The 15,561-nt window shown below is 34.5% G+C and overlaps 1 protein-coding gene across 1 annotated transcript; it reads left to right on the forward strand.

The window, feature by feature from the left end:
* Positions 1-4,686: 4,686 nt before the first annotated feature.
* LOC128982377 (myosin light chain kinase, smooth muscle-like) lies at positions 4,687-11,544 on the forward strand (the record flags this gene model as incomplete). Its single annotated transcript, XM_054401335.1, has 9 exons — positions 4,687-4,852; positions 5,737-5,876; positions 6,584-6,732; positions 7,443-7,621; positions 7,963-8,104; positions 8,647-8,846; positions 9,327-9,479; positions 10,074-10,197; positions 10,781-11,544. Coding segments are annotated over 9 exons (1,778 nt in total), but the record flags the coding sequence as incomplete, so codon positions are not given.
* Positions 11,545-15,561: the final 4,017 nt, after the last annotated feature.

Here is a 15,561-nt window from a genome sequence, read left to right on the forward strand (position 1 = left end):
CGCATAAAACATAACTGCACACATTTCTTGGCTTAGAACTTTAAAAACCCCCGTACAACAAACATCGTAAGGTCCGTTACAATTGAAATAATTTTCGTAGTTGTTTAATTTTGTATTTTATTGTTTCAATAATTAAGTACTAGGATCTACAGTTCACCAATGTATGCAATAAATAGACATGATTTTGTTGTTTTATTTTTAGAAGAACGAGGAATGAGCTTAAAAAATTCTGCTACATTTCACTAGCTCTGAAGAACCTATGCTTTATTAGTAAAGTAGCAGTTTTCACATTTTGTGATTTTATAAATTCTAAGAAATCCAAATTTCATAGTTAGAAGTTAAATAGCTACCAAAACATCCTTAGAAACTACCTATTTTAAGTCTTTGATGTCAGTCTAACTCTAAACAAACATTGCGCCGTTTTAACTCAATGAAGGTTTCCCCGGTTTGTCACGCCCAATATTTTCCCAGAACCTTATCAGTTCAGCTGACAGAATGACCGGTGACTAGATAGGTTTTTAACGACGCTACAAGACAAGACGATCGTAACTGTGTCTAGGCGACTCCGCGGGTTTTCCGTCTGGGTAACGGATACCGGCGAGACTGGTTTAATTGTATTTATTAGTGGTGATTAATGACTAATCCGACTAATTGGTTACCATCCATCGGATCACACGGGAAATAAACATCAAATTAGTAAATTGATGAGTAATTGTCTATGTAAAATTGTTTTTCCTATGTCAAGTGTTGTGAAATAATATGCGTGGGGTTATCTTAATCATGATTTGTGAGTTAAATTTGGGTTACTCCATTCACGAAAACCACTGATAATAACAAAACGAGTAATATACACATAGATCTGTAATTGTTATCGCTCATGCTCACCTTATGTAGTTTCTAGGTTAAATTTTCGTCATAAACAGAAAATTGAAATGGCGACCATACGAAGGGAGGTATTTTAAGCAAAGTATGAATTAAGATAAATTAGGTATGCCATACATGTGATAGGGACAACAAACCTAATAATTTTGGGCTGGAGTTGTAAGTTGTACAAATGTTGTACGTGTCTAAAAGGGTGAGAGAAAACTGATACTTTTAATTCTAGGAAGGCTTCGTTATCATGGTAATTCTAGCCTTCTTGCATGAGGCCCCAGGAAACAATCATAACAATCACACAGCACATCTCTTGTCAGTAATCCCCGCAAGATTTGTATTTACACTTAGTAGCTTTGGGGGTTTCCTTATATCTACGATCAGTTTTCATTGAAAATTACTTGTTACAACATTCAACAGAAATAAACGATTGTTTCTGCGGTTACATTAATATCTCTTGACTCTTGCTTGTGTCACAGCGCAGTTATTGTTCGAAAATATACGCTACATAATTAACTTACGCAACACAAAATGGAGAATGGCGAATATGTATTTTTCCTGAAATTATGTATGTAAGAGATGTTTCTATAAACCAATTATTTGTTGCTAATATTGTACCTCTACTAAACAATTTATTATTAACAGCCCTACATTTAGTTAGAATGTAAAATAACTGTGATGAATTCATTTTCACTGACAACAAATTAACACAAAAACAATCTTTTGTTTTGTTTTTGGAAGCAAGGGAATCGTTTACCATATCAACGTTATTTATTGTGCATCTATCAAACTTTAACTTTTGTACTAGACTTAGTGAAGGTGACAAGTAACATAAAATTGTTTTGTCGTGACATCAAATATTTGATTTAACTTTAATATTATTTCAAGCTTATCGGTTATGACGTCCTCATGTCAACATTAGAGATTACATAGAATCTGGATTAATATAGGCCTACTGTATGACTATGACTATATCAGTATTGGGCAATGGTCTAATTGTAAAGATACAACAATCATCACGCAATATTAAGTTCTGGAAAAAACAATCTACTTAACTTTAATTTAATTTATATTCTTCAAGCGTATAATTTTTTATATCCTAGGAATAATTTCTTATTAGGAAATTACTCGTGAAACCATCAAAGCAATCAGTTGTCAAGGTTAACTACTGTTTATCTCTATCTGTAAACAAACTGATTCGTCGCTATCGATAAAAGATAAGCTAACATTTATCTTACTCAGCCCACGAAAATCTTCAAGTTCCCCAAGTCCAATGTTATTTATTGTGATACATATTACCCTCAACCCTCATCATTCATTATTGTGAAATCGTCGACAACGTAGAGATAACTAGAAACAAAACAGAGGAACTAAGTTCGGTTCCGGCTCAGATTGGACTGATAAACGATCAGCTGATCATGACAAGAATGACGTCATTATGTCTCACAGCTGGTTTCGGTCATTGTTGTAACCTAGCAACCGCTGACGTGTTTCCATTCATTGTTGAGTTTGTTGCATCATCGAACATAGGGAGGGGAAATGTTCTAAAGAAGTGCGACTTTTGAAGTACGTTGCTAATTATCGCACACCTGTGTTACAATTCGCAATAGCAGACATTGTATTGTAGATTGTACACAGTTACAGTACAATGTTTATATACTAAATTAGTCCCTATATTTAGTTGTACTAAATATGTACAACTTGTATTAACTTAATTTTCTTGGTTTTAATCAACTGAATCCTGAATCTGGATAAAATTCTAGTTTTTTTTTTCAAACTGTCAAAAAAACTGTCATTTTTTGTAGCTTGCCTATTTTATATGGACAAAAAATGTGTTATTTGATCTTAGACACGTCACTTGTATATATAGACTTAGACTATAATATATAAATCCCAAAGTACCCATGAACTTTTGAGAAAACTACAAGTCACACCTCCATAAACCATATAGGCCTACCTAAAATGTTCGTCATGACAAGAAGCCTTGCGCAAAACTACCCATTTTTTCATAAATTGCCCTTTAAGGTCGTCATTCCTAAAGGGAACTTTCCATATTTACCTAATGTTAACAATACCCTAGCTGTACTTATTTGTTTGTTATTCTTTCAATTTACTACCCTATTAAAAAAAGGTGTGATTATTTGGTTGTATTACAGTATTCTGTTTTGTTTATTTCAGCTTAACTTAACCAATCAATAGTTTTATTAATACTTATGAAGTCAACGGGCTGAAGCCCAGTGGGTAACAGCTAGTTATATATATAGCCTATGTAATATATGGCTTAATATCCCATCTTGCCCTAGAAGGTTTTTCTTTTATTCATTGGCAATTATTATTTTTTATAATCACTGTATAATTATTTGACCTAAGCAGATTTACCGTAAAACAATTTTTGTTATAAAATTAAAAAGATTTTGTTTATAATTTAAAATTTTACTGAATTTTCTCCATTTGATATTTAAAACTAAAATGCCTACACAGAACACATACATAACAGCAGCCCATATAGAGTAACGTAACTGTTTTTTAACAGAAAGTAACAGATATTTAACAGACTCAAATAATATGGATTTACGGTAGTTTCCAATCAAAATATTTTTTAATATACATATCAGTGTTATTATTTGTTATTTCAAACATATTCACGGTATGTCAAATTAATTAAAAAATATCTTGAATAATGAATTTCTTGACAAATCCATTAAATTTTATCAACATCTATGAACTTTGATAAATTGGTTGTTACAAAGCTTGTCATGGCATCCTACTCCACTCCACACTCAGTCTTCGCTCACATTTTGGTTAAAATACATCCAGTTGCGTCCCTTTATGTAATAATAAGAATATTAGGCCTAATTGATGGGTTTCTCAATGGATTAAGTAATGGCATTTTCCCGCATATTTTTAACCTCTAATCCTTGACCCCTCAGTGTGTACTGCTGTGTAGTATTGTAGGGGAGGTCCGAGGTAGGCTATAGATTCATCCCATAGACACTGGTACTGACTGGTAGACTTACTGGTAGATGAGCTGACGCCAGCCTGGTCTAAACCACTGCCATATGTACGTTGTTGTATAATGCAGTCAGGTCTGGTTGACCTCACAGGAACACCTGTGCTGCTGGGGGCCGAGCTTAGCTCAGTGAAAACTCTTCAGCCCATCACAAAAATGACAAAACCTTTTCATGTAATTAATTTATGATTTACCAAATTTATTAATGTTGTTGAACCAACTCTAACTGTAACTGTCGATAAAATGTATAATGGATGTGATGGGTTTTTATTTTTACAATTTAATCCACCTCAAGCTTATTTTGATTTTTTTAGCAAAAACATAAAAAAACTTGTTAAACTTGATCGGTTCAAAAACTAAATTTTGGAAAAATACATTTTTATTGAACTTTGTTATAGTTTGTAGCAAATAGTACTCATTTTTGCCTTAAGCGATTTTATCATTTTCAATGAAGTAGCTAGCGAAATTTTAATACCAAGAGATTCTTTCTTTACCTCATTGTGCTTTAACCATGGCAATAATACTGACCTTAACTACTTTTACCTTCGAGCACTTATCCACCTTCATTATTTTCTCACTAAATTTTAAGCTGATTTGAAATTTACACTCATGCCACCTTATGAAGCCATATTAATAAATAAACCAACAGATTTTATTTTTTAAACATTCTTACGGGTAATCATATGTTTAGCTATCTGGGGGATTCAACTGAATCAACAATCCAATTATGAACAGTAAAAGATCACAATATAAACTTATCAATCAGTTCTCAGCTAGTAATACTAAGCCCCGCTGTGTTGTAGGTCCACCAGAAGCCCCCGCTGCACGTCCCAGTGTCTCCTCCGCGGGGCTGGGTTGTGTGACCGTGGCTTGGTCCAGCCCCGCCTATGACGGAGGCTGTGTCATCACCGGGTACAGTGTGGAGATGAGGACAGCTCTGTCACACCAGTGGAATGTGGTTGCTGACAGGTGAATACACTAATATTTAATTTTTTATTTAGATCTTTTTACTTGATGGTAAAACATTTTTTTCTTAATTCAAGTGATTTTTTGTACTGTTGTATTGTTGAAGCAGTAAAACCATTCCAATTTCAATTCAATCGTGTTGAAACTGTAAAAATATTGTTCTGACAAAAAGTACCTAGTTTGTAAGAAGAAATTTTGGTTATACATACATCACAAAAGTCTTGAGCAACGATCATCTCTTTCTGTAATAAAGTACAACTTTGTCAGTCTTCAAACTACGATAATTTCCACACTGTAAACCTCTTGTGTTATGTAATCAACTATATATTTAATACAATAAAAGGTTTTTCTGTAACTTCCCTTTTTCACCTGCCCTACTTAACCGATTTTACGATTGATGTGTCATTGTAAAGCTTGTGATCTAGCGAAGGGATAGTGGTAACTAAAAAGGCCATTTCCTTTAGGTCTTTGTCCGGCTAGCGTTTCAATTGTTTTTAGAGTTCACTTTCAAATATCTAGAGATTCTGAACTTTCTTTAATTATATCGGTTTTAAATGTGAATTCTAATTTAACAGCTGTTCCTCCAGTTTAATGCTCAACAACAGTTAGGTTTGTAACTAAGAGGCTATTGTTATTATGATTGTAACCTGATTGAGGTAGGTAAATAACTATTTTTTGTATAAATACACAGCCAACATCCACTAAATTTAATTTATTGTAAATTAATAGTATTATTCTCCTAATAACTGTCTGAAATTAACTTAGCCTAGGTCTAGTTTGAGTTATTCACCATCTCCAATACATCTTCTTTACACGCCTTGGATTATTACTGTGGGTGGTAACTGGGTACGTAAGCCTGATCTAACATCTCTGTGATTTCTGTCTAGATGCCACTCACTGTCACATGTGGTCCGAGGACTGACTCCAGGACAGACTTATCTGTTCAGGGTGAGAGCAGAGAACATCCACGGAGCCAGTGAGAGCAGCGCTGAGTCCTTCCCCTTCACACTGCAGTTGCCCCACACAGGTACTTTGTAGACATAGCTAGGTAGACACTCAAAACACAGACAGAATTTGCTCCTCTCGATATACAATAGTTTATGTGACATGAAAGGTGCTATTGTTTACAAAGAAAACCAACTACTGGTACTGTTCTATCAGTTTGACTTAATTAATAAATCGGCAAATTCAACATTAATCAGTATTTTATATCAGCACACTCTTTTGGTGGCTCAGTTCTACTAAATTATTTAATTTCTTTTCTAAAATTTGCTTCAGCTTTTAACATGGCATTTGAATGTCTAGTTCTTTCAATAGGAATAGACTAAGGCTATAAATGTGTTTTTGTTTATCAATTAATTTTAGTAATATTTTTTCGGTTTTCAGAAACCTTTGAAAACTTCTAAATTTCAATATAATAAAAACTGTATCCTTATTATGATTCCAAACTGTAGCTGAGTAAATATAGTGGTGGTATATTAGTAACTAAAAGGTTGTCATTTCTACCAGGATCAAAAGTCAGTGGATTTTTTTAAGCTTCTAACTGGACCCCTGAGTTGTTTTTAAGATCATAGGGCTTTTATGGTCCTTAATGATCCTACCTAACTAATTATCTGGTCTTAGCTAGTAATAAACCTATTCTCTCATTCATTGAAATTCATCCATCACGCTTCACTTTAAAATACACACTTTTAGTGTATCCGTGTGGAATAATTCTAGTAAACTATTTCCCAGGTTTGCGGGAAGATGAAGGTGAAGGAGAGGGAGAGACAGAGACAGTTGTAGAGGAGAGGTTGGTAGTCCCTCAGCCTGGTGATGAGTTCCTGGAACGCTACTCTGTACATGAGGAGCTGGGCAAGGGCCGATACGGGGTCGTCCACAAGGTAGTGTCATTGGAATATTTGATTTTAAAATCTTTATCTTAAGAATATATTCTGCTGATTTTTATTTTTACGAGACTCATTTGGACTCATCTTAAATCAATAAGTCTTATTGCTCAACCGCTTGTTCTCTCGCAAGACTTGTGAGCAAGTCAATATATGAGGTATTTTATAAAACTCAGCATATTTTGTATTTTTAATTAAACAGAGGTTGGTCCCAATTAATATTGATTGGACCTCTGCTGTATTATGTAATATCGATATCTAATATCGATATTTAAATATCGAACATGTACAGATACAATGCAATGCAACAGATTCTTCGTCTTTAGGAGATGACACCGTGGTTTAACTGGTCAAAATACTAGTTAAAATTTTGAATGTGTTGCAGCAATCCTTCTTGGGGCAAGCTACAATTATTCAACTGTTCAACTGATTATTTTTTGCTTAATTATAATTTAATTCATTTGGTAGAGGTGTTGCTGGTTTAGTAGTTAGAGTGTAGGCTTCGGTCCTAGAGCTCTATGTTCAAGCCCTGCCAATCATCAATGCTAGCTATGTTATAATGCCATGTTTCAGTGGTTCAGAACACCCTTTAAGCTGTAGGTCAACCTACCTAGTAAATAATAAATATGAGATCCCTCAGACAAGAATAACTTTTCTATTGGAATTCACACACTAAAAGCCATACTAATAATTGTTATTTTCCGTAGGTAACGGATCTGCGGACAGGCCACACGATGGCTGCCAAGTTTGTACGCTGCATCAAGAAGCAAGACAGAGAGAAAGTACAGGAGGAGATAGACATAATGAACTGTCTGAGGCATCCCAAGCTGCTGCAACTTGCTGCGGCCTTTGACAATCCCAAGGACATGGTCATGGTCATGGAATAGTGAGTGTTTGTCTTCTGAACGAAAACAAGGTGTTAAAAATATAATGGTTTTTGGACCTTGTGTTTCATCAAACCATCAGTTATACCCTAATAATTAGAAGTTCACCTCATTGTTCATACCTATACCCGAGTAAACAGAAAACATATTCTTAAATGGTAACTTAAATAAAATTATTGACCATGTCAAATATTTATGCATATACGTTCATTGACCTTTTAAAGTAAAATTTGTTGCGATTTATTATGCTAGGATGGACTCTTTCCCATTCATGTAAGTCTATTCCTACGATAATTATAATCCCCTATGTTAACAAATGACAATGTTTCCTCTTTCTGTGCAGCATCTCCGGAGGTGAGTTGTTTGAGAGAGTTGTGGCTGATGACTTCACACTCACAGAGAGAGATTGTATACTGTTTCTGCGACAGATCTGTGAAGGCGTCAGATACATGCACACCTGCCAAGTTGTTCATCTAGACCTTAAGGTACGTTGTAGGGTTGGATAGCATTATCACAACCAGTTACAAAGGCTGGTATGTCGGAAACAAGAGTATCTGAACCAACCAAACTTTTACTTACAGCTATTTAGCGAGTAAAACTAAATGAGAGAAACAAGGTAGGTGGAGAGGAGCGAAATCATCTCTTGGGCCCATAGCGCATTCTATTGCGGGCCTGCAATCACCCTTTTTTTTGTGTTTTCTAAAAACTTGTTTCAAAATTATTTTAAGTTTTGTGTTCATAAGATGAAAAAAGAACATGATAGAAATATGCATAGTGAAATCCCTAATTGTCCCTGAAATCAATGGGTAAACATTTCTTTTTGTCTAGAAAATGAGCAAAGATGGAAATGCCACTTCTAGCCTGTGTGAGGAATTAATACAATGTAAAGCCAACTCTGACTCATAGCACTTTTATCTTGTTTACCTTTACAAGTTCCCCCAAAAAGACTGTACATCCTAAAAGTTATTGTATGCTTTTAAATGTTCTCTAGTCAGATATTCCTCTGATATTGGTTGTAATCCCACAGCCAGAGAACATCATGTGCCACACAAGGACGTCGCATCGTGTCAAGATCATCGACTTCGGTCTCGCACAGAAGCTCCAGTCCAACACTCCGGTCCGAGTGTTGTTTGGAACCCCCGAGTTCATTCCTCCTGAGATCATCAACTACGAACCCATTGGTGTAGAGTCCGACATGTGGTCTGTGGGGGTCATCTGCTATGTCCTGTGAGTGGATAGAATAATCTGCTCTCACGTTCTTAAGCATTTACATTAAATTGTATGCTTAAATATCCAAGGATACTCCTTAGTATCATATATGTATTTTAGGGGGGAGGGCCAGAATGTTTTTTTTTTCTTTGTTTAGGGACAGACTTAGTTTTAGTCTTTCAAACCATGATATCAAAGTCCCTACTACTTCCTTGACTTCACAGAACAATGAGAAAACAATGTACTAACAACAATGGAGTAACAATGTTCATTCTTGTAGATCATCATGCCACCCATAAAATGAAACTTAGATATTCCTTCCTCTTCCACCTTCAAGAAAGTTAAAAAAATATATAACAGTTCAAAAAAACAAATAAGAAATAAATAAAAGTTGGATTGAGAAGTTTTAACATGCTTAGTTATTGACATGTATTGTTATCCTTTTAAAATGTATGCTATTTTTATATCAACTACTCATAGCACACTTTACACCCTCAGACTGTCAGGGCTGTCACCCTTCATGGGGGATAACGACGCTGAGACATTCGCCAACATCACTCGGGCCGACTTCGACTTTGACGACGAAGCATTCGAAGCCATCTCCCAAGACGCTAAAGACTTCATCAGTTCACTTCTTATCAAGAGAAAAGAGTAAGCTATGCATAGTTTACAATAGTTCATTATTTGTATTTCTGTAAAGAAATGTTTTAATTTCCCCATCGCTATGTGTTTCAATTGTTGTTTATTTTCTAAATCGTTCAATAGAATTTTTTTTTATGGACCTAAAAAAATAATTTATACTCCAGATTGTTTGCAATGATGATTTGGGTCTTACCGTCACTAAAATGCATTGTTTTGTTTCAAAACATAAATTTAAAATAGACTGGTTTATCTAATAAGCTAAAAGAAGTCATGACGTTCATTACCTAAGCAATCTGCATTATTGTATTGCATGAATATGCATATTCACTGATGTAGGGATGGTGAAGACAGATAGAGTTACAACCAATGTCTGAAATGTAAGAGAACCTTGCTAGTCTGTAAAAGACTGTGAAACTGTGATAATGTTACTTATGTGTCTCGTTGCTACCACTTAACTATTTTAAAGTATAGTTCGTTCTTGTAGTCTATTGTCTCACCCCTTTGGCTCCTTGGTATACGTTCCAAATACAGGCATTTGAGGCCCATGTAGATGGGTCCAGCCAGTTATTCCGAAATCTTACTAAGTAGTTTGTGGTGTTGCAGGAAGAGACTAACAGCAGAGGAATGTCTAAAGCACAAGTGGCTCACACAAAGTGACACAACTATGAACAGTGTCAAGCTGTGTACAGACAAACTCAAGAAGTTCATCATCAGGAGGAAGTGGCAGGTCAGCTATCTTCTGATACATATTTCCGTTTCGATGCTTAATTACATTATTAGGCTGTTAAGGAAGACAGATTATTGTTTATCATAATCTTCAGGGTCGTATTTCGTTAGTGGCGGACATGGCGGTCTCAGGGGGTCCCTTCCTGAGAGGGAGTTTCACTTGGAGCCCCCAAGAAATTTTTTTCTTTAAAATGAATTTCACAGATATAAAATTTGAAAAAAATAAGTAAAAGATTAAGTTTGAAATGTTATACAATGATGTTTACATTTGGTAAATCTTTTAATGTTGGAGTTCCATAAAGTTTAATAAATAGCCTTAGTTTGATGTATCACTGTAAAAAAATGTGCTTTGAATAGTTGTGTGGTTTTCGATTTCATTGATTTGTGCTTACTGCTAACTATGTGTTTGTTTTACCATTGTGTGGATTTTAATCAAAATAGATTTTTCCTTTTTGAATTTACCCTCCTACCTATAGTTAACATATTATTTTTTCCTGTATTTCTTGAACATGAAAATTTTTTACCAAGCTTGTGTGGCTTTTGTGTGTACTAATCCGCATGGTTGTGTTGTGTGTGATTTGCAGAAGACAGGGAATGCTATCCGGGCGCTGGGACGTATGGCAACACTGTCTGCGGCTAGTAGACGCAACTCTAGCACCAGCACGCCCCCCTCCCCCCGCCCCTCCCTGGCTGCCTCACGTCTGTCTAGCCTGGACGAGGAGGGGAGGGGCGACCGTGACCGAGCACGGGGCCGAGTATGCAGTGAGCGCAGTGACAGTGGCATCAGCGACTGTAGCAGTATCAACACCTCGGCTACCCCCACCACTCCCTGCCATCTCCTCAACAAGAAATACTCTATCTGCGAAGAGCCCGAGCACGACCTTAGTAGTTGTAGACTAACTGAGCACGGTGTGACTGTTAACAAACTGTGTGACGGTGTTAACGGCAAAGCCTCTAATGTTTCAGTCGCTGCCAAGAAACGAACGACAAATAGCTTAAGACTCGACAGTGAGCCCGCCAAAGCGCCTTCTCCCACTTTACAAAAGGACGCTAAACTATTCGGCAAAAGTGAAAACTTCCAAAAGGCCTTTGCTTTTTGGAAACAGTAATACTATGTACAAAGCCTTCGCAGTGCCCGTTGCCAAAGTTATTGTTAATGAAACAGATTGTTCTATACGGATAGAATAGTTGTGTTTTCAGTTTTAGTCTATTGTTATGCTTATAGCCGAGTAAATATAGCTTTTATCGTCAATTGTTATCATAATGATAACTTATTTCGTATCATTTAATATATTGTATCCTGTATTGTTACTATTAGCGTCAATAAATTAAAATTTTATTTATTAAATGTTTCTACAGTAACATTATTTACACTTCTCCTCTAGTTACTAAGAATAGTAAGAATCTTTAAACAAGTATAGGCCTACTGATGCCAAACAAAATGTTAAGATTAACTAATAACTACTACACAATCATTTATTTTCAGGTAACACTTAACTCACTTTTCTATCTCCTACTTAAAAGTCCGGACTAAATTTGTCCAGATATTTTTTATATTCCTCTTTTTCACAAATTTCTTCAAAGGCAAACCACAAGTCACGAGTTTCGCTGCATAGTTTAAACATGTGAGCAGCCATTGTATCGTTCCACCCTACATTCAGTTGGTAAGCGTGAATGTTTATAAAGTTTGGAAACGCTGGTTCTCCTTTGCGGCAATGCTCTATCGCGATGCTTCTAAACGTTGGGTCTTTTGCTCTAAGTCTCTTTAAGAAATTGGCAGCATGCTCGTTGTAACATTCCACATTCTCACAGAGCACTTGGTAATCATCGAGTTCCAACTCGTCAGATAACTTCTGAATTATTCTGTCTATGGCTTGGAGGTAGATTGAGGTCGGCACAAAACACCAAGCCACAGTGATCACACAGCTTAAGAGAGTGACAAGTCGCATAATGTTAGACAGTAAAACTGATAAGTCAAGATGAATCTGATGTGACAGTTGTTTCATATCAACAATTGATTACCAAGTCTGCAATACACACACTTTGTTGTGTGATTTAGGGTTAAATTTATGTGTTTGAATTTTTTCCTTGTATAATTTTTATTGTTGGTAATAATAAGGAAATCTAAAAAATCTTTTTAGTTTTTTCTTTTTCTATGAAAAATTACATACTTATCTATTTTACTTTATTGCAATAGTGAGGATGTCAGTTGATAGTGTATTATAATGAATAAAATCGTTGAGGGCTATTTAATAACACTAGCGCACCTGTTGCTCAAATTCAAGCAATTGAAACATAGAGCTACTACAGCTTAACTTGAACAAAGTTTTGGCAGCCATTTTTTATGTTTTGATGTAATTTTCTTTAAAACTAAAAGCAATACTCTGGGATCCATTTTTTACATTTGAAACATTAAAAGTTATCCTCAATTCTTCATTTTGGCATTTTAGTACCTATAACTTAATAAAGTTTGCCCATGAATCATAGTGACATATTTAACCAGCTGTAACTCAAGTATATAATCATTTTTTTCTTATATTTAGCTGTAGAATCATATACCAAGGGATTATTGTGGAATCTAGTATCACCCTGTTTATCTTTCTGTCACACTGGTTAACATTGTCTTGTCAATCAATCAATCAATCTTTATTTGCCATAAGGATACATTTACATATCATTGACAAAGTCTATTTGCAGATTTCAAACCAAGTTTTAACATAAACAACATAATACTCTTACAGGCTAAATATTACAATTAACATTCAACTCCATTCACATTCTTAACTGAAATTAAAACCAAACTAAAGGACAATTTCTCCCAGTTTAAAATAATCATCCAGACTATAAAAAGGATTCTGAAGTAGATAATTATAAAACATAGCCTTAAATTTGTTAATTGAATGAAAATTTATATTATTTTTTACTGAATTATACACTTTAATAATTGATAAAATTATGTGGCAAATACTAGTTTTACTAAGACGATGGGATTCTAACAGCGCAGTATTTTTAAAACGAGTGTTGTGACTGTGATTATTAAATTGAAGATATTCAGGGTTTTTTAATTATACAGGGTGATTCAAAATGAATGACCCAGTTTTAACGCTTTATAACTTTTATACTATTAAACTTACCGCTATAAAATACACATCAAACGAAAAAGCAACTCAAAGAGTTTATGTCTTCCAAAGACACATCATTTAACAAAATCGATCCAGCAGAACTGTAGATTTAATTGTACAAAGTTAAAAAGTAATCTCCAAATTTTTTTACCACTAGAAATTTTAGGTTACTTGACGTTTTTGCAAATAACTTTTAAATGGTGAGGAAATCGACCAAAGTGGAAGGTAATATTCCGAAAGAGAATAAAATTTCCTACAATCTACTAATAAGCATTTCTTGAAAATACTCAATAAATGTAGCTTAAATTTGGCTTAAAATAAAAAATTGTGAAATTTAATGTTTGCTATGTTTATTGTCTACATTAAAGACGGGGATTTTCAATTTTTCTTTCATTTTGAGGCAATTTTTGGTACCTTTCTTGAGTATTTTCAAAAAATGCATAATAGTAGATTGTAGGAAATTTTATTCTCTTTCGGAATATTACCATAGATAAAACATACTCCCTTAGTAGATTTGTCATCCTTATGGAACAGCTGAAGCCAATTTTATTGTTAGTTCTGTACGTCCAACTGTAGAGGTTATGTTTTGTTTACAATTTGTTTCTTGATATTTCAGTCATTTAAAACATCATTTAACCAAATAAAACTGCATAATCATAAACAATAACTGGTCTTCTAGTCATATAACCAAATAGTAAAGCACAAATCATGAAAATAACCCTTAAATAATAGAAACAAAATTTTTTCTACACTAGCGATCTGTGTGGACGTACATGAACTAGACACAAAAAAGAAGCTTCAAAATGTACAATGGGATGAGGAGTCTACTTGTGTTGATTAGTCTATGATATTACCTTCCATTTTGGTCGATTTCCTCACCATTTAAAAGTTATTTGCAAAAACGTCAAGTAACCCCCAAATTTCTAGTGGTAAAAAAAGTTGGAGATTACTTTTTAATTTTGTACAATAAAATCTACAGTTCTGCTGGATCGATTTTGTTAAATGATGTGTCTTTGGAAGGCATAAACTCTTTGAGTTGCTTTTTTGTTTGATGTGCATTTTATGGCGGTAAGTTTAATAGTATAAAAGTTATAAAGCGTTAAAACTGGGTCATTCATTTTGAATCACCCTGTATAAACAATCAGATCATAAATGAACAAATTTACTGCAGTTTGAATTTGCATATCTATAAAAAGAGGTTTGCAATGATCAGGGTGCGTCCCTGTCATAGCTCTTAAAGCCCTTTTTTGGAGAATCAAAATTTCTTTTATTCTACCACTACCACCCCAAAGCACCAATCCGTATCTCATGATTGACTGGAAGTACGCAAAATAGGCCGTCCTTACATATTTCTTAGGAACCTGATTTACAAGACGATCTAAAAGATGCACCACACGAGACAATCTTGAAGATAAATAATCTATGTGAGCATTCCATGTGAGTTGATCATCAATTTGAAGGCCCAAAAATTTTACAGCTGTGCTATTATTTAGATCACTTAAGAGAGTGGGGATTTGTTTTAGTGTAAAAATCATGTTTTGGGTTTTTTCGTCATTAAGCAAAAATCCATTTGCATTAAACCAATTTGATGCTTTTAGCTTTGTTTCATGGACAAGAATTTTTAGTTCTGTTAGGTTGGGGTTTACATGAAAAAATGTTGTATCGTCAGCATAAAGAATAGTTTGACTCTTTACTGACAATGGAAGGTCATTAAAATAAATTAAAAATAAAAGTGGACCAAGGACTAAGCCTTGGGGAACGCCCCATTTTACATTCTTTTCTTGTAACGTATTGCCGTTAATACTTACTATTTGTTTACGATCGTTTAGGTAAGATTAAAAGAAGAATTGTAGAGGCGGCCCTCGAAACCCATAACTTCGTAATTTGTTTATAAGAATTTTAAAATCAACACAATCAAACGCCTGTGCTCTCAAATGCTGTCATTAATGCTATAAGGGACTACTTAATGCTACAAGCCTACTAGTACTAGTACTTATGTGCTAGAAAAGTTAAATTTACTTTAAATGGGATTTCAAAATTTACAACATTAAGAGATTGCTGCTTAAAAACCCAATGTATTTGTTATTTCATTTAGTAATTCTCAAAGCTGTGTTTTTTTATCTAAATCCTGAAACTGATTGTATTAATTAGTGAGATAAGTCACTCATTATCAATCTCTCTTGACTTTTGACTACAGATAAAATAAGCACCACTAATTCAGCTCATTCTGTTTGAAGCCAGTG

This window comes from Macrosteles quadrilineatus, unplaced genomic scaffold (assembly GCF_028750875.1).
Source record: "Macrosteles quadrilineatus isolate MER2022 unplaced genomic scaffold, UCM_ALF_1.0 Scaffold_230__1_contigs__length_151601, whole genome shotgun sequence".
Classification (NCBI taxonomy): Eukaryota; Metazoa; Arthropoda; class Insecta; order Hemiptera; family Cicadellidae; genus Macrosteles; species Macrosteles quadrilineatus.